This window comes from Bacillus rossius, chromosome 1 (assembly GCF_032445375.1).
Source record: "Bacillus rossius redtenbacheri isolate Brsri chromosome 1, Brsri_v3, whole genome shotgun sequence".
In the NCBI taxonomy this organism is placed as follows: domain Eukaryota; kingdom Metazoa; phylum Arthropoda; class Insecta; order Phasmatodea; family Bacillidae; genus Bacillus; species Bacillus rossius.
Genome location: NC_086330.1, coordinates 30506624 through 30527695, shown reverse-complemented (window position 1 = coordinate 30527695; position 21072 = coordinate 30506624). Strand labels below are relative to the sequence as shown.

The 21072-nt window shown below is 36.5% G+C and overlaps 1 protein-coding gene across 2 annotated transcripts in view; it reads left to right on the top strand.

The window, feature by feature from the left end:
- Positions 1 to 2077: 2077 nt before the first annotated feature.
- Positions 2078 to 21072, top strand: part of LOC134533731 (FAS-associated factor 1) — a 50046-nt gene continuing 31051 nt past the window's right edge. The window contains exons 1-8 of one of the 2 annotated variants that reach the window (XM_063371338.1): positions 2078 to 2282; positions 2451 to 2519; positions 7720 to 7993; positions 10788 to 10968; positions 11094 to 11379; positions 15506 to 15623; positions 15816 to 15961; positions 20401 to 20555. In XM_063371338.1, coding sequence (XP_063227408.1) covers positions 2244 to 2282; positions 2451 to 2519; positions 7720 to 7993; positions 10788 to 10968; positions 11094 to 11379; positions 15506 to 15623; positions 15816 to 15961; positions 20401 to 20555 — 1268 coding nt within the window. In that variant the 5' untranslated portion in view covers positions 2078 to 2243. Of the gene's footprint in view, positions 2283 to 2450; positions 2520 to 7706; positions 7994 to 10787; positions 10969 to 11093; positions 11380 to 15505; positions 15624 to 15815; positions 15962 to 20400; positions 20556 to 21072 lie in introns of those variants that run through there. The other variant, XM_063371346.1, reaches the window with a different exon arrangement.

Here is a 21072-nt window from a genome sequence, read left to right as displayed (position 1 = left end):
CACAAAGGAGGCTAAACTTTCCCTCCCTTGCGAGGCGGCCATGTTTGGCAGTCGCCAACCACTCTGCACCGGGTCAAGACGTGTGTCAGTGAGCAGCCTTTCACTTTGTTTCACCGACCAGTCATTCTGCAGTCATTTTAATACCTAAAACTTTTCTTTTATTTCCTAGCTGCTCACGTCGACTCGGCTTGTATTTTGCGGGCCTGGGCTTATCCCGACTGCCTTCATTATTGGTTCCGCACCGCGTCGCCGACCACGCTACGTACGGCACTGGCCGACTCCAGCCAACACGCTTTCGATAAACCGCCGCGCATATGCCTGCCGGCTGCAACCACAAGTAAGTGTAATTTAAGGTCACGCTCACTGAGCCACCCTAAGAATTTTGTTACTGGCTGTCTCCAGAACACTCGTAACCGCGTCCTGCGAGACTGCCGCGGCGAGTTCATTGTGTGATATTAGTGTCGTGTTTTGTTCGGTAAGTAACGTATATTGATGTAACTGTACAACGGCTCAGACGCCGCATAGCGCATTAGCATAGCGTTTGTAGCGGTTCTACATCTGCGTAGTGTACGCATAGGGAGTACCGCGTACCCATGTGTACCACCGGAGAAGTCAGTTAATTAAACGTAAATCAACGTAACCGGTGTCGCTTACAATTATTTCGCTCCACCCCGTCCTCCACACGGCCAAGCGGCCTTAGGGGATTTCAGGGTAGACTTCAAGTAGCGTACCTGGTGGGGCACGCAGGGGCAGAGTACCCACGACCCACCATCAACGGCCTAGTGTCTCACTAGCCTGGCGCCCCCCTTTCTCGGACAACAGCAGCACCGCAACGCCTGTAGCACCCGTCAGGTACTTCCCTGGCCCTCTACAGAGGCCGGGTGACGGTTCCGCAAGCTACTATGTACAACTTAAATGCCTTAGTCCTAGCCACATGTATACGAACAAGATAACATTCGTGCTATGACTGTATGCTGTCGCTATGCTCGCGTCGCGACGCCGACGTCCACTTACTAACTCGTGTACTCACTGCTCGGCGACAGTCTCGAGGCACGACTGCCTCTCATTATGTGACTGCTTCTTGTGCCAGCCCGGCGACGACTATCTCCTCTGCTCGTTGGCGCGGCACGTGGCTTCTCATCCTTCCCCCTTCCCACGTCCCGCGCCGACCTCGACATGTCGCAGATGGGTGCGATGTAGTCGCCCAGTGAATAATGGTAATAGTACAAAACATAAACACTTCAATTATAAAAATTAATATGTACAATAAAATGAGATTAATAAAGAATATTCACAATATTTGTCCCACTGTAAATACAGCATCCATCCTGTCCAAAGAAAGTTCATCTTCCGCTGTTTGTCCCCAAGACGTGCAAATTTTCGCACCCTATTGCTCTAGCCGCACTGCACTACACTGGTCGGCGCACTCGCGACACAGGGCAGGAGAAGGCGTTGGCGTGGCATAACGGGCTGTTAGAGCTGGGTGGACACTTGGGTCGATGTAAATTTCACCCAAGTGATTACTCCCCAGGCAGAATAGGTCCCACTGGAAATCCAGATAGAATACATATTGTACATCTGGAGTTATATCTGATTAGTGAAGCCCAAGAACTACTTCGCTGTCCTTTCAATACAGTTGGGTGGTCCCTATAGAATGGAGAAACATTTGTGGTGATCTACTTACCTTCTGTATTTGGATGGCTTTAAGTTTCGAAAACTTTACAGGGATGACCCTGACTGAGTCTAATTCTGGGAACACCATCGGTACACAGAGGACCTTACCTAAGGACCTTTTCATCGACTACTTGACACATGCGGCCCTTAGACTTCCAAATTTTGTAGGTTTTTATGCCGAAAGATCAAGTAGAGGCAATTGAATGATAGGAACCTGTTGACTATACCTAAACAGACACCTCTTCACCAGGACTTCACCACTCACTGCAGGTGCCGTATGTCTTACTAGTTTTGAATTTTTTTCATAAAAATATTTTGTTAGTAGCAAAAGAAAGATGTTTATTTACTACATTTCTTCTAGAATTTACTTTTTAGTTGTTAACATTGGATGTACTGTAAAGTTATAGAGTTATTGGAAATATGTTTTAACGTTGTGCATTTGGTATACTGTAGTTGTGTCATGTAATCGATTAGTCGTAAACATGAGTGGTCAGTCACCGTCATTGTCTATAATGGTGTGTAAATGTACGAGTAAATAATTTTGTTGGTAAAATTTTAAATCAATTACTATGTCTGAAAACAGAGAAGCAACTTTAGCCGATTTCCAGGTGAATATTGTATTTGTTTGAATAAAAAAACATAATTTTGCTACAAAGGGTTTTGATTTCGTGATGACCCCACTTAATTCACAATTGCATTTTCATTTCGTAATATTTTTTTCAAAATTTTACATAGAAAATGTAAGAACTCATGTTTGGTTTTCTTCTTTTATCCAGGCCTGCACAGGTATCGAAGATGTTGCTGAAGCCATTTATCATTTGGAAGAAACGAACTGGGATTTGTTGGTATGCAATTTGCTCTGATTTTTAAGCAAGGTTTAATCTAAAATCAAATTAATTCAAATTATTTTATGTTGATTTTTATAGAAATTCAAAGTTAAACATTAATGTACATAATTCGTTGTGTATACTTTAACTCCATTCACATAAAGGAATAGTATTTCTTAAGGAAAGGGGTGTATAAAAACACTTTTTTTTTTAATTTATAAGTTATTTTCTAATTAATTTATTAAAGGGTATATATTTTAGTTTTTTTACCTTTTAAATGATTGGTTAGTTTATGTTTGTTACATTTGAAATACTGTAAAGTATTAGTTATGTTGGGTCAGCTACATAAAATTATGTATTCATTTTTTAAATATTAAAAATGTTTTATTAATGCAACCGACCTAACCTAACAAACATTTCATGAAAATTTGGCATTAGAGCAGTTTTTCAAGAAAAGTATATTGAGAACATGTGGAGATACACATTTTTTTTAGTTCTGAAAATTTTTCTCGTGGTTTTGCAAAATTGCATTGGAATATTTAAAATAGATTACTGGAAATTTATTGTTTAATGGTTGGTTAAGTTAAGGCAACTACATAAAAATACTATGAAGTATTGTTAATGGGGTAAATATGTATTGTACGGATTAGCGCCAAAAAAAATCGTACAAATATGAAATAACTTTCATTATATGCTATCTTACGTCCTCTTTTCAGAACCGCCTGCGGAGATAAAAAATTCCAATTACTTTTGGAGATATCGAATTTTTTAATATTCATTTTTTGGCGATTTTTTTAAGAAAAAATTTTAAAAATCCGAAAATACCTTTATTCTGTGCTCTTTAACTTCCTCTTTTCATTAAACCCGGCGGAGATCAGAAATTCCAAATACTTTAGGAGATATGGAATTTTTTAATTTTCATGATGTGCACTGATGCGGCGTTGAGCGGGAAGCCTACGATTCACACATCCTTCTGGACATACCCGAATACTCACGTTGGCAAGCCTTCTTTTCTTAAAATTAGCAAGAAGTAATTAAAAATACTTTAAAACACTGTGGATGGTTGGTTATATTAGGTAAGTATAGCTACATTAAAAAAACTGTAAAATCATTTTATGGTTGCTTAGCAAATAACTTTTTAATATGTAGCTATCCAGCGCTAGGAAACCGTTTACATGATTTCACAGTATTTTTAATGTAGCTATCCTAACCAAATCAACCATCCACAATGTTTTGAAGTATTTATAATGTAGCTAACATAACCTAATTGACCATTAGTTTTCATGAGTTGCATATTTATTTACAATAAACAAAAAAAAAACCGAAGATGCACGATCGGGCGTTTGCCTCTCGTCTGTTGAAAGAAGGCTTGCCAACGTGAGTATTCGGGTATGTCCAGAAAGATGAGTGAATCGTAGGCTTCCCGCGTTCACCATTGTTGCTTGTTTACAAGTATGATATTTTTTCTTTTTTTCGCGACGTAGTTGAACGACTACATCACGTAAAATGAAAATTACGTGAGTTCCTACTGTTCATCCTTTTTCCCGGTTTGTTAGGTCAGGTCAGCTACATTATAAATACTTTAAAACTAAACCATTACAATTAATTTTTATTATTTTTAATGTCCGTTCAGTTTCAAAGTATTTATACTGTAGCTGACCTGACCTAATCTACCTTTGTCCCGTTTTGTTAGGTCAGGTCAGTTACATTATAAATACTTAAAACTATACAAGTAAAATTAATTGATATTATTTTTAATTTCCGTTTATTTTGAAGTATTTATCATGTAACTAACCTTACCTAATGGAAAATTTCTTTTATTTAGGCATTCACGCACACACGGCAAAATATAAAATGGCGTCTGTTGAATGATTACATAGGGCTTGTATTGCAAAATAAGAACGGCGATATCTCCAAAAGTAATTGGAATTTTTAATCTCCGCAGGCGGTTCTGAAAAGAGGACGTAAGATAGCATATAATGAAAGTTATTTCATATTTGTACGATTTTTTTTTGGCGCTAATCCGTACAATACATATTTACCGTTAATGGTTGGTTAGGTTAGGGTATCTTCATTTGAAATACTATGAGGCCTGGTTTATAAACTATGCAAGAAACACAAGCTTTTAAATGTTTAATAACAACATTTTCAAGTACTTATTTTAAACTATGCAAGATGCAATTTGCAATGCATGCATCACCCAACTTCCAACTTGTCATATTTGAAGAATATAAAAATGTTAAAAAAACAAATATTATGTTCATAGAATGCCACATAAGTAATTAATTTCTTTATACATATATCATGTTTACACTTGTTAATATTTTACATAGGCAAAGAAAATAACTCTAAAAAATCAAATTAGTAACTATTTTGTTTTCATGATAAAAATTATTCATGAAAAGTAACCCAGGGTAAAAATTGGTTTTCTACTGTTTTATAATACTTTTTATGACTTCCATGCTTTGAAAATTATTCTGAGTTCCTTGCATTTGTTGCATTCCTTGCATAGTTTATAAATCGAGCCTAACATTAAGTGAAGAGTTATGTAGGTTAGATTGTTACATTTTAAAAGACTTTATGTGGTGTTAATGGTTGGTTAAGAATTACCTATTTCAAAAGTAACTAACCTGATCTAACTAATCATCCTCATTGTTGCACAATATTTTAAATGAAGTTAATGTAAACTAACTTTAAAAATTTGTTTACAGTAATTTTTCTGTTTCCTTTATCCTGATGGTATTATCGTGTATAATGCATCCTGTGGTACATGAAGGTTGCGTTTTAATTTAGCAGGTAGAAATATCCTGGCCAAACAAAATTGTCAGGTCTGTTGAATTTTTTTGGTTATGATTATAATTAATTGTTACGTACATCTCAATTTTTTTTTTGTTATTTACTGGATATTTAATGTACTAAATTAAAACACAAGCATCTGTACCATAGGGTAAATTATACGGGATCATGCCATCAGGATCAAGAGATAAACTTGGATACGTGATATGGAACTTTTACATATTTTAGAGTAGGTATTTGAAATCTATCTACTCTAACCTAACTTACAGTTCTCATGAATTCACAGTATTTTTTAATGTGTCTAACCTAACCTACCAACCGTTAAAACAGTAACTGCCGTTAAATAATTTCATGTATCACAATGTGCTTTAATAGTAACATTAGAAAAAATGTCAGGACCTGAAAAATTTGAATGAGTGTTTTCATGGATTTTACTACATGCTTGAAAAATTCTAAACACGTTATTGTAAGTGGATAAGGCTCTTACAGAATTGCTATGAGAGTTCTTTTATAATTTTAGGTTTTTAAAATAGTTTTGTTGTACTGCTGATACAGTGAGTTTTCAACATGAAGATAATTTGTGGTTGCTGTACATTTCTTTAGAAGTACCATGCCATCTGTGTGGTGTTGGTTGTGCAGAGTTACGTTCGTAACCGTAACCGCAGGAAACTGTGGGCTGGAGAAATCCACTCAGCTCTGGGAGAGGTGAAAAAAAAGGCTCACTTCGCAAAAACTGAGCAGTAATAAAATTACATCAGCACTAAAAACCAGGGTAATATTCTTACAGAGTGTCTTTTACATAAAGTAAAAACAAAATTTCGAACATACCTTTTTTGAATACTAGAGGTGCACCTGTAATTACCCTGAAAACAGCGTTTCTGTATTCCTACTGGTTTCAGAGAAATCTCAGTTTATAGCTTACATTACAATGCCAGTGCATTGATACGGCCGAAACATTTTTTTTCTTTTCCGTTTGGTTCTATGTGTTTGTTTTGGAGTAATTTAGTAAACAGAGGTATTGTTTTGATAATCAAACGAGTTGATATGATGACTGTATTACAATTATGTATAAGGGAAATATTAACTGAGCTGAAGTTAGCTCTATCTGGCTGCCTGTGACAGAGAGCTTGGTACAACAACAGCCTAAGTCATTTCACGCTAATAAGGCAATTTCCAGCTGAGTTTTTATATATTTACAACAAAATATGTGAAGATAACGATATAGCAGGTACATAGTGACCCTCATACATGTGTGTACTATCAATAAAAATTAAAACTAGAATGTGAACCATTGTGCAGGTTGCACCAGGGACTCTATGTGTGATTTTCATGGTCTCTAAGTAAAATATGTTCCCCATACTGAGGAACACATACTCATATGCTAGTGAAGTCTTACATCCTAAGGGTTTATGTTAATGTTGGTATCCAAGTGAACCAAAATAAATCAAATTTAAAATATCAGTGGAAAAATTATTGAATCTTTTTTAACTTAGCCCTTGCAGAAAGTTTCACTTGAGTAGGAAAATAAATTATCAAATGTAAATTGTTAGGTACCTGATTTTCATATTCTTTTACATTTTAAATTATTTCATTGTTTGAAGTGTTTTTCATTTTATATAATTTTAGTTTATTTTCCATTTAATTGTTTTGATTTAATGATTTTTCACATTACAATTTTACTGGTATTCATATCTTTCCCCATTTTAAAGCTTCCTTTATTCCATTCAGAATTGAAAAATGCACCTTTGCAGGATAATCACATAAATATGTAGTCTTAAATAAAATACAATTTTTGGAATATTTCTTTCAAAAGGCTGTAAACAATTACCCAAATTCAATTAATTTTGACTTTTTTTAATGTAATTAAATGCTGAGCATTTTAATATGATAGACACCTTACAGAAATTGAAATCAGCTGCTATTAATTGTCCATGAACACATTGAGGAAGATGTATTCAGTCGAACAGACATCTAACAAACACACAAGAATTTTCAACATTGCAGTTGCAGAAATGAATATAAAACATGCTTATAAGCATCTAACAAGTTATAGAAAATTAAAAAAAAAAAAATCAATGAAAATATTTTAATGTTTAACATACATAATATGCACCTAATATTTTTCACTGAGGGAAAAGACTAGGCATTTATTTAGCTACACACTTAATATCAATTCAACATGTGCAATCTCATTTCCAAATATTCTCTAGTTCAAAAAAGTTAAATTAAATGTTATTTTTGAAGATACTTATTACAGCTATTATTCTTGGAAAACCAATTTGTGTTAGCTGTACTTAGTGTAAGTTTTGAGACACATTCATAATAAAAGTAGAGTTACGTTTCCATCTATGTAAAAATTAGGGTAACTACAATGTGTAATATAGATAGCTTGCTGTACTAAAAGGTCAGTAATTAATTTCAGAGGGCCGTGAATCGAGTAATGCCTCAAGAAACCCAGACGCTACCATCGGAAATGGATATGGATATCGTTGAAGAGATACCAAAGAAACGAAGGAATTCCGGACCAGACGTTTCTGTGATCACATGCACTCGTGATGTCAGGAGTGGTTCATCCATCGCAGACGTCATACCCCTGCCTTCTACTTCCAATTCCGAGAGCTTTAGACTACTGAACTTCCGTGTCAAGTTCAGGGACCGGGTCTGTCACGTCCAGGTGCCAGAGATGGGGACAGTATGTGAGTAGTCCTTTAATATTTTCCACTGTTTGTTTTCACAGAGAATTTTGATGGTTGTAGCACAAATTTTGAGTATCGTTTGTCTTGTGGTGTAGTGATGGGTTCTAGAGTGCAGTACTGCCAAGTATTAAGGATTTTCAGTAATTATTACTGATTGAGACGTCCAGTTATGAAACTATGGAGTGTTGTGTATTCATTGTGAAATAGAGATACTTAAGGACGTCTCAAAATCAGCGTTTTGTACGATGAATATTGCTCATTTACCTCTTGTAATAAGAAATATAATCTTACGTAAAGCACTCAACATGAAATTGAACTATGAAACTTATTTTAACTTTTTAATTACTAAGTGGTTAAGAAACCTGTGAATTTTTTAATTTCTTAAATATCTCGTTGCTGTTTAGAAGGCACGAGTGTTGTCAAACATTCCACTTGCTCACGAATAAAACTTCCACAGGCAATCATGGGATTAATTACTGGTTGTGTACTCATCTTATGAAGCTCTAGACTGCACCTAGGACCACATTGCAAGGATGGATATTGAATTATCTTGCCATCGATGCCTGTTCCTTGTGGAACAGCGATTGGGTAGGACGAGTGAGGCCTTCATGGATGATAAGAAGACTCCCACCCTCATTCTCGCTTTGAGCTGAGAAACTCGTTCCCCCAGACTCGCTCAGCAAGTTCACTCTCAGTGAATTCACCCTCTGAGTGCAGATGTTGTCCCTGTCTGCTTCTTCCTTTTCTCTACTCACGGAGCGAGTAGCAGTTATCTAAGGTCAAGGTCTTATATCTCTCTGCTTTGGTCACTCCCTTATATATGGCCGAGGTGGTGTGTCCATTCCTTCGAGAATCTCCCGATCGAAAGGAAGGCTTTTCCCCTCTTTCTGCCACGTGGAACCCATAGGTACCATGTACACTTAGGATCAGATTCTTGATCTTTCAGTGTGTTTTCACAAATTCCTAGGGTTGAAAGCAACAAGTTTTGTTTTATTTACTGAATGTTAGTGAACTTGCTTCTACATAACAATTTTTGTCAACTGTAGGATAAATGTTAGTCTATTACTGTCTCTGTTACTGCCTTCTCTGGCTTGTTGTGTTTCTATTATACCCCTGCGGCACTGCGGGTGCTGGGGAATTTTGTACTCGCCTTTAATTTCGTTGTGACGTTCTGCCTTTCTGTGACCGGAACTGAATCTTACCCTTCGGACTGGGGACTTGTGAGTAGCCTCCAGGGTCCCAGGATGTATGGCTCTGCCCTCCGAACAGCAACACAGCAACTCACTCTCGGCATATGGTGGACGCCACTCGCTGGGCAAATATGCGTGTCCAGGCTGAGAACCTGATGACCTCGGCTTCCATGCTGCTGAACTTGGACTGATTTCAGTGCCGACTCATGCCTGAACACTGCTTACTCATTGGGCAATTAATACTCGCCTGACGAATTCCGGTACCCTCATAGAGGCCGCGTGATGGTTCGGAATGATAAAATTTCGATGCAGTTTCATCCACTGTGACACTGCTCACAGGGACGCATGCATAACTCGTTGCTCCACCACCACGAGTGCACACTCGTTCTGCAAGAGCCAGAGGTACACCCAACGCTAGCAGTGAATTGTGGGCATGTGTCTTGACCCACAGGTCTGGTGGTATTAGTGGTAGTATTGTGGACTCTCTCATTACTGGACTCGTCCCTCCATGAAGTGTTGTCGCTCACTGGTGCCTCAAACCTGCCTGGACAGTCTGATTCCTACTGCTTGCTTGGCTAGGAATGACTGGGTATATATTGTTACATGTGTGCTAGGAGACGAGGCCATGGCCTGTGTCAGGTACCCAAGCGGGCCTTCCAGTGAGTCTGGCCAGCGGCCCCGTATGGGTGCTGACGTCACACATGCCACGCGTGCCCGGCCAGATCACAAGGTTCTGGTTAACCATCCCCCTCTGCTCCCCACTCACTGTCTCGCCTCGGACTATTGTCATTGACACTTTAAGCGCCCTGGGAATTATGCTGGTTTCCGGAGGCCACTACGCGGAGTGACGCGATTAAATGCTTTCTGGACTTCTTGGGTATCAGGTTGGCCCAGGATGACGTGACACGTCACAGCCGCTCTCGTCCCTTCGAGAAGGATGCCACACTGGTATATAAGTGACGACACTGGCCTCCGTTGGAGTTCTGAGAGTTCGGAGAGTTCCGCAAGTGAAGGGGAGTGTGAGAGTGCAACTGAGTGGTGTGAGGACAGGTGTGTGGTAAGGGGCGAATCACTGTCAAGCCTAGCTCCAGTGAGGAGTGCGAAGTGTGGAACTTGACAGACATTGAGTGACTAGCAAATAAACGTTTTTAGGTACAATTATTAATTAGTGATGTAAATATTAGTAATTAATAAAACTGCAATAAAACTTTCTTGGGCTATCCCTTACGAACTCAGTTCCCCCACATTATACTCGTAACAACACACTCGCGAGCCAGCATGACGCCACATTTTTGTCAGGCCAATTGATCGCCCTTGCCAACTGCACCAACTTGGACGCACTTACAGTGAGAAAAGTGCTTACACTAGACTAGGTGAGAAATTCTGTACTTTCACCCAAACTTCAACAATAATATGTGAAAACACGTGAAGAAGTTTGCATAGTAACTGGCATAAAGATAGTTGCAAGCTAGTCAATGCATGATACAACAATCCTATGAGTTTAATAATTATAGTGCATTTGCATCCTACTTTGGAATAAGTCATAAATATATCATGGCACTCATTTTGAAGGGGTTTTGTGAAGGGTTTTTGTACGCTTGCAGATGACCTTAAATGCCGCCTGCGGGATGAGTTTGGTGTATCACCGTGCCAACAGTATTTGCAGGGGTGGAAGTCCTACCCAAAATCAGACGAAGTTGTTCTAACCACCCTGCACCTTCCTAGAGATAACACACTTTTCATGACAAATCCCAACTTGGAGGATGGGGAAGACATGTCAAAAGAGTGAGTAAACCTTTAATATTCTTTAAAGTGGTTTTACAGTGCCTTGCTGTATTTTTAATTTATGTCTGGGTTTGCCTGTTTTGCTGTGTATTTAGAAATAGTCAAATAAACGGATCATATTGCAGGTCGAGCATAGCCGAAAGGCTGGCGCAGAACTACAACTTGAACATCCACGATCTGACCAATAAGAAGCATTACAATCTGAAGTTCCTGGGTTCCAAGACTCTCCTAGAAGTTAAATCTGATGTGTACACACTGACGGATATTCCGGTCCGCCATCAAGTGTGGACGGGCTGGCCGGATGAAGTCGACGGCGACAGAACCACCCTAGCGTGCTCTGGTATCAACTACCCCTACCACGAGCTGACCGTAAAGAAGGTTCCTGGCGGCCACTCCAAAGAACTTAAGAAAGTAAGCTTCACCCTTTTTTTTATCATTCGGTGTCCTTAATATTGTTTTAATGCCTTTAAATGTTCTTTAATTTCACCACGTACCCTATAAACCTTAATAATCATGTTATTTCTTTTGGACTCTGGTGGTAAAGCCATCTTTCGCACATGCACTTTGTGAGTGTTTCACAATGGTATTCAGCTCCTCAAATACTCTTTATGCCCGTGTTTCTTTTGTAAATGGTGAAGCAGGGAATTATTTTTCCAATAATAATAATTTTCCTTATGGTAAACTATGAGTAAAAAATATACTGTTATTTTTGCAGATCTGAAAATTTTAAATTCGTTAAGGGCTCTTTGCAAACTCATTAATTTTTTTTTTGAAAAGGTACGAACCATGGGTGTGTATTTGTACATTGCTACATTTGTTGCAGCATTTCTGTTGACAGTTTTTTTTAGCTATTTTAAAGATAAATATGTATAAAGTTTAGTCAGTACACAGTGTAAGAGATCGGTTATTGAATCATACAATCTGGGTGAAGGCACTAATGTTGTTTCCTTACTCTCTTATGTTTTTGTTCACGCATAATAATGGAAAAGCTATTTAACTGTATGCTGTTTCCCCCACCCCCCCCCTCACATGTTTTTTGAACAAAAATTGAGAAATGCATGATTTTTAGTTTATAATTATACAAACAATTTTTTGTAAAATTTTATTAGTATCTTGGGGGCATTACTTGAAATCATACTTGCTCAACCACGTTAACCCGCCAACTCTAATGATGGGCTGAATGACATAAAGTTTGTAAAATTGTTTCAAACACCCGCATTAGTCTCTCAGCTCTGAATTATCCTGTAGATGTCTTACAGCAATGGTCATAGGTACAATTTACAGATCCCTCTCCCTCCCCCCCCCCCCCCCCCCCCCACACACACACATACATTCTTGACACAGATTTCTAGTAAACGTGTACCTTTTTCCGAAAGAATACACTGAGTTAGGCAAACTTCTTCTATAAATACTTTCACTTTTGTTAACATAGTGGCTTATTTCTAATAACCTTTTCAGCTTTGTTACCCCTATGAGCTATCAGGGAAACTGATTTTACTACCTTTTAAAATGTGATCAAAGGAAACAACACATGCCTACAAATAGCCTTTATTAATCATAAAATTGCACAAAAATATTTAATTATAATTTAAATGAACTTCCTTTATTAATTAATGACAGTTAATTTAAAGGTTGAAATTGTTTTTCATTTGCAAGTTTTTTAATGTTAGATTTAATTTCACTAAACATCTCAAGTCATGTTCCACATTGAAATGGTTTCAGGCCTTTGTTTCTACTGTTACTAAAGTTGAGAAACCACTCTCACATTTATAACTGGTAGAAAAGGTATTATCATTCTTAGAGTCTATGAAGTCAATTTTTTTTTATTTATTGATTTGCAGAAATATTAGCATGTTCCCAACAAGGGTTTATGCATTATGATGTCGCTGCACAAATTACATATGCTTCAGATCTCATGCAACTGATGTAAAATATTGTACTGAAGTGAAATGATGCTTGTACACTGATGACCCTTTGCATGTTATGCATAGTGCACATGAATTAAACAACAGAATACAGTCTACGAGTTGTCTTTTTTACTTGTGCACAGAATTTACGAGCTAAAGTATTTGATTTTATAGAATAAGCTATTGGAAAGTCGTGAAAATGTTTTTTCTGTGGGGTTAAAGGTATGAGAAAAGACCAATTCTGTCTTCCTTTAATGTATTTCGTTGATTTTTTTTTCCCAAAAGCATAATATTAAGGAGCTGTGTCATAGCAGGCATAACTTATTCCCTGCTACCCAAGGACACATTGAAAGGATTAAGAATAAAGTTTCATTATCATACCTTTTCTTTTGATTCCAAGGTCACAAACCACTTATATTAATTATCTTGTACACAATTTCACACACTAGTAAGTCTCTATTTAGATAGAATTAAGAATATGTCATATTTATTATCTGCAGAACATTTTGAAATGGATAAAAATAGCTTTTTGTTCATTTTATTATATATATTTTTTAACTGATACACACACAGAGACAGACAGACACACAAACAGAGACACACAAACAGAGACAGACACACAGAGACACACACACAGACAAAGGTATATAGTGGGGGCCTAATATCATTTTTGAAACTAATTCGGTCAGGCACATGTGAATTAAAATGAAATTTTTACAAGACTATTTTTAATGTCCTATTACACTGTAGAATAAAAAATGAATTAAGTATGTGGCATGTGATGAAGTAAATAATAAATATTCTCTCAAAAATTAGTTTATAAAAAAATAAAAACATTAATATCTAAAAATAATTATGGAAAAATATATATATTACAAAAATATAAAAATATCCAATTATCATGTGAGAGCTTCTTAAAGGCTGGCCCATAGGCAACATTTTGAGCAACAATTTACCTGTATAGTTCATGTTTCCAGGCAAGATGTTGTGTGTGACAGGAACACTGCACAGTTCTTTGAAAAAACTGAACAAAGAGATGAAAGACTGAGCAAAACAGCTCAAACCTCAGATAACTGAACAGGCAAGTTGGTGCGTGTGGACAGTCGCTCCATCTTCCGTTCTGTTTACGCAGCAGTTTTCGTAAGAGGGTGGACCATATAAACGTTATAGATATGAAAGAGTAGGCACACTAAGTATTGGGAGAAAGACAACGAGGTAAATCGCATGGCAAACACCTTCAAGTAATCCTTGCCTGGAACCCGGTAGATAGCTACACATGTTTCAGGTATTATTGTACTTGTAGATTGTTTTGACGTAATCGTTGTAAATTCCAAGTCCTTGTTGTGTCTGCCAGTTGCAAGATACCTTAACATTATAGGCAGCCTCTTATGGACAGATCTTTCTCATACAGGTATTTTGCAGTTTGATGTGTTGAGTTACAATTTGTAGTAAATGAGAGTATGTACTTATGTGACATCCATATGTAAGTAATTGTACCAATTTTTACATGCCTTGCAATTCACAAAGTAACCTTACATGGGATTTTTTTTTTTTTTTTTTTTTAGCAGCGTTGTTTCCTGACATGTTTTGACTTTTGAAATTTACCAAAACAGATTGCAAAAATTGGCCTAAGTAACAATTCCTCCATGACTGTCTCGTACTAATCTCGTAGTTACTGTGTATGTGGACACACTGCTTGATTTTAACTGCGCAGATAGATTGTTGCTCAAAACGTTGCGTGGTTCCTGGCCTTAACCGTGTCTGCTGACAACCTAGTCTACATATGCACAGAAAGTCTGCTAGTACACATTACGTAGTATAAATGATAATATTTCTGTGTTTAAAGATTATTGTAACTAGTCTCTTTTAGTAATTTTCAGAAATTATATATGTACAGTTACCTTTTCAGTTATTGATAGATTACAGTTAATGAGCATGTTACGTGGTCTCTTAACAGTTTTTCAAATTATTGTGTTTGTTTTCAAAAATAATTTGCATTATCTAGATGCAATGTGCAAATCACACTTTAAGTTTTATATCTATTGTAATTAGTTTGTTACTGTAGTCTGCCTCACAAACGAAAGTATGTATGTGACTTCTGAAATTTTGTTGTTAGGTTAAGCTTTTTTATAACAGAAGTAAACATTTTCACTTTATATAGCTTATTATTATTATAATTATTATTGACGGTTTTAAAGTTTAATGGTAAATACCACGGAGTACCGCTAATCAAAACTGATTGTGGCAGATGCCTGTTTGTATTACCATATTTTGCGATTATTATAATAATTGCCATAGTGCAACAGCTTGTAGTAAAATACATCTCTATAAATATTAAGTTATCATGTAACACAGCTACTCAACACTTTAAAAGCACAAAATGACTAAACATGTTGATAATCGGGTCAAGAATCAAAAATAATTTTTAAAGAACAAAATATTAAATTTTTCTTAAGATACTTTTCATCCTAAACTGGTTCATGGTAGCAGGGTTTGAGTGGGACTTCACTTTACTTAGAAAAATCCATTTCATTTTGTATTCAAAGTGTGTGTATATGTGTTTGCGAATTTGAAGTGTTTAAAAGTTAGCTGACACAGTGATAAATTAAGGTCGTTCTCTACTCTCACAGGTGATCGACTTGGCTGACAGTGATAACAGTTCTGTAGAAGAGTTTGAAGATGCATCAGAAACATTCAATGATGATGACATCTTTGTTGACATGGAGACTAAAAGAATGCAGCCCCTCAGTGAGTGTACTGTTTCTTAAACAAGCCATGCATTCAACTGAAATTTTTTCACTAAGCTTAGCAAAAAGCAGGTTTTCTTTAACCTGTGAGTTTGCTGTTATTTCTTGTTTTCATCACCATTTAATTTATTCATTGTGTTCAGTAGTTACATGTTTTGTTATTTTCAGTGCTGTAAGTCTTGTGATTATCTAGTTCCAGATAATGTTGAAGATGAGACAGTAGGTTGCATTCACTTTGCCGAAGAGTTCACAAACAGGTATGGGGTTTGCCATCCAGATTTCTATCAAGGCTCTCTGGAGGACGCAGTTAAGGAGGCATGCCTTAAACCTGCCAAAGATGTGAGTTTTTTTTATATCTACATGCATATTCTATTGTGATTTATATTCCCCCAATTATTCCTTGTTCTTATCAACTGTTTACATCTCTAAAATCACCAGTCATGTCTGCACGGTCTGGCCTGATTATCTGTGGTCTATATTTTCATTTTTAATCTTAAAAAAAAAGTCTAATGAGGAATGTTAACAATTTTTTTTTTTAAGGTTTCCTGAAGTTCCAATAGCATTTTTAGTCACTAATCAGTACTAGATTTTTTTTATGCGTGCAAAGATATATATTTTATGAAAGTAAAGTTTCAAATTTTAATTCTCGCTGAAACACCTTATTTCAGCATGTGATGTCACTTAGTGAAACTTTGCTCTACTACACTGGTCTAGCAGTTCTGAACTTTCCACTGAGTCTACTAAAAAAATTAATTATACGTTACAGTCATGTTACACTCCTGTTTTATTTTATGCTTGCATTATTTGACGCAAAGAACATGGAGTAACACAAATGGCATCTAATTTAAAGTAGACACGGCTACAGTATATTTTTATCTATCGTAGGGAATTCCCTTTTGATTACTTTTTATTTTTCAGCTCTAAGTGAACATGGTTTTCTTTGCTTTTGTAACATGTTGGTTTTTAAAAAAAAAATATGTTAATTGTTAATTTAGTAAAGAACTGCATCAACAGGTTTACTGCAGTTTCCAAGTCCTGTCTTTGTTTGATATTTTATGTGCCATTTATTTACAAAAAAGGAATAATGTATAACTAAACACTAAAATAAGAAAAGTTAATTATAAATGCATGCAGATAAATGACATAACTCAAGAGTTATTTGTAGAGTAGGAGAGGAACAAATGTTTGCCGAATCACTTGTGCTTTTAATGCAGTAAAGTAGTTTGTCTTTACTTCCTTGACATTAGTCACATGACCACCAGTACACTTATTTGTTCTTTTCAATAATTTAGTCTTACTAATGATGATATATCCATCACATATTCAATTGAAATTTTACATAAATACCTCAGTTCATATATACGTATTTATGTTTATTACTGCATTATATCTGTCTGATATTTATTTTAAATAATCATAAATATGGTGTGTTAATGAATACAAACATAATGGCTTATGAGGTATAGCTAGGGACCGGAAAAATTCGCGGGTTCAATGACCTCCAGGATGAACTCCATAGTTCTACGTACACTCGGTCAAATGCCACCCACTCATTGGCTGCTGTCTTGTGAGACGTCCCAACGTAGCAGCCTGTGATTCGATAAAGTTTTGGTCGGTTGTTTCTTACTGGCCCAGAGTCATCCAGGTGAGTTGTGAGCCAATAGCAGAGGCAGCACTGAGGTATAACTATTTGTATTTTAGCTTGTCGTGAAATGAATTCGCGAATTTTTCCGGTCTCTAGGTATAGCACACATATAGACATCTGAAAATAAGGTGTTATTGCTACATGAGTATTTTACTAATGGTGACAATGTTTTTAAGTGTTTCAGTCTGAAATGTTACCAAAAATTGAATTGAACTACAGTTGTTTTGTTTATACACAACTTAAAGAATGGTCACTTCCTTATAAGGAAGTCTAGTGACATGCTGCGTAATTTTAATATGAACTATTTATATAAAATATGTCGGTAATTTCGAATTTAAGTTTGTGATTGTGCAGACATCAGTTTGTTATTAGTTTCTGTTTGTTTGTATTGTTGAAATTTAATAAAATTATGATGTTACCAGCATCAGTATTGTTTAATTTTTTTTTTTAAATGAAACTGTAATTAAAGTTCTTTCCAGGCCAGTGTCATATTGTGTGTACTTAAGTGATGCTACAGAATTATCCAGCAGATAAATGTATCTAACTAGGCATCCGTTGTATTAAGACAGACTAAAAGCAGCCTGGAAGCACGGTAAATAATTAAATAGGGATATATCAAAAGATAGCTTATTCAGGAGTGAATAAATTGAGTCCACGGTCATGGTTCCTAAGGTAAGCCACTTAATCCCCTGAGACATAATGACGTTAACTTGATTTTGTGTAAATACATAAGTTTGAGTACATAAACTGTTGTAATTCATAAACAATGGACATTTTTCTATTGTAATACTGTTTTAATTTGAAAGTTTCATGTAAAAATAAAGTATTTACACAGTAATAGATGTTATTTAATCCGGACTCGTGGAAACCAGTGGTCTGATTAACGTTATCATGCAGATAAAACCCCTGAGAGTAACAGTGTCATTCAATAAGTAATGAGGCAAATCAATGTAGCTAAAAAATGGTTTATTTAATAAATTTTGAACTTTCAAAAGTTTAGGTTGGTATCCTTGCAATGACTTCTGATCAGTTGTTCAATAAAATTTTGTAAACATAACCTATAAATCAGTCAGTTCAAGATGTCAAGTCTGATTGAGAATTGCACTGCGGAAGAACAATGTGCCATGATTAGATGGTGTTAAAAGGTAGTGATATCCATGCAAGGATGTTAAAAGTGTATGGGAACAATTTTTTAAACCGTTCGAACATTTATAAATAAGTAAAACCATTTTAAGTGGCTGTAAAAGTATCAGTGATGAACAGCAAAGTGGCCGATCGGTCGAAGTTGCCACTTCCTCCTTTGAATCTCGTGTTGATGTGATAATCCGAGACAACAGAAGAATCACTGTTGAAATTACAGCTGTAAAAGTGTCTGCAAGTGTTAGAACTGTCCATAACATCATTAAAAATAAACTGCAATACAAGAAAACCTGTGCGAGATGGGTGCCGAGATAACTTACGGACACCCACAAAGAAATGAGGTTTTAAATCAGTATTCAGTAAACAGTTGAAAGCTTAATGTTTCACTGAGAAAGAAGTTTTTTTTGGAAGAATTGTAATGGGCGATGAGACATGGATTCATTATAATGAGCCTGAGTCGAAGAGACAAAGCTTTGAGTGGAAACGCACTAGTTCTCCAATGTGGAAAAAATTCAACACCCAGCCATCTGCTGGTAAGGTGATGCTTACACTTTTGTGGGACTCACAAGACCCTATCTTATGGGGTTTTCTTGAAGACCAACGAACAATCAACAGTCAATAACAAACCAAACAAATTAAAGCTTGCAGTTCGCACTAAACGTGGAATTTTGAAAAAAGTGTAATTTTGCTTTATGACAAGGCACGGCCACATATAGCACACATAACGCAAGAATGCATTCAATAACTCGGCTGGGAGATCCTTCCACACCTTTCTTACAGTCCTGATCTCGCCCCTTTAACTTAATATGTTTGATCCCCTTAAGGAAGCTCTACGCAGCAAAAAATTCGGCTCCAACAAAGTCGAGATTCAGGTGCAACTGTGGCTCCGAAAGCAGCCAAAAGAATTTTATGCCAAGGGGCACATGCAACTTAAGGGAACGATGGGACAAGTGTGTAAGTGTTGGGGGGGAATTACGTTGAAAAATAGGTAAAATTTTATTTTGATTAAATAAACATTTTTTGAGCTACATCAACTTGTCTTGTTAATTATTGACTTACCGAAACCCACAAAGCCACCCGGAAACACCAAACCATGTACCAGGTTCATATCACCCTGATTATGACGTGGCCCCCACTCCCTCTTGACACCCGGCCAGATGGTCTACGGAAACTTGCACCCACTATCGGCGGGAAATCGATATTACTGCGCCGGACTAGCGCCCAAATGGATCGGTCCGATGCCAGTGTTCAAGACCGTAGGCACCATGGCTGTAGTGAAGCTCCCGTCAGGGCGAGCTGCAAGATATCACCGGGACACTATCCTGGTAGCAGATGAGGGACCGGACGAGGCTGGTGACAAACCCAGCGCAACAACACCATGAGCGAATTCAAAAAATTTTTTTTTATTGGTGACCTTAAAAAGTATTTGGTGTGAGAACACTTGTATTTTACAGTTGTGTTCACCACATCTTGTGCACTTATGTGCATGTTACGTAACTACATAGCATATGTGTATGGTGTATATTGATAACGTACCAATAATAAAGTTTATAAAATGCAATTCTCAAATAATTTATTTGTAGCCAATTATATTTGGTATTTTTTTATATTATGTGTAAGAAATTTGTATTGGAGCATGTCAAAGGGTATCATTTTCAGTTATCTGTATGTCTGTGATACTCTAGATATATTAAATAGATTAAAAATACAGTAAACTCATTGTGTTACATTGTTTTGTAGCATTATTATCTTTTTGTAGTAGCAAAGCAGCCATCTTCCTACTAGGTATTGCTGTATGTACGTGTTACTGGCCACAACTAAGAGTGGCTGGTATATATGTATATATTGATATATACTCACTCGTTTGCATTCAGGCTAAACTAGTAATTAGAGGAAGTATTGTTTTCTACCCATTGTGGGGCACTTAATGTGCTCAGTTGTGTAGCGTAGTTTTTAGGGTTCTGAACCCATCATGTATTGTGTTGGCTTCCAGAGGCGACTGCTGGCAGTTTATCTCCACCATGATGGCAGTGTCCTCACCAATGTGTTCTGCACTCAGCTGCTCGGGTTTGAGTCTGTCCTGCAGTGCCTTAATACACACTTCGTCGTTTGGGGCTGGGACCTAACGCACGAATCAAACAAACTCAGGTGGTGTGCTCTGAAGAAACATAGCTTTGATTACCTTCACATAGGACTATAGAGTTTAAGCAATCAACAATATTCTCAGGTTTTTTAAAACCAACTGGTAAATTCTGTAAAAAAAAAAAAAAATATATTTTTTAAAGTGTATACTTTTAAGTATCACATGAACTAAATTAAGCCTTTCAAACGAAATACGGCATTAAGCAATATGTAAAACCAAATATAAAAAAAACTAATTTATTCTACAATGTTGTGTTTTGCCCATGTTACAATTTGATTTTGTTTTATATATGTGGTTATTTAGTTGGAAAATTATGAATTCCAGGTTTATTTTAACTTCAGCATGAATTGGGTGCATGTATTCATGTGCTGTACAGTTTTGAATTAATTATGTACATGTAGCCTATGTTATAAAACCATGTAGTTATAGGACAAGCCTCTACAAAATCTCTGAAAGTTTAGGAACCAGCAAGAGAGAGAGAGAGAGAGACATACACACACTTACTCACTCTCTTTTTTTTTT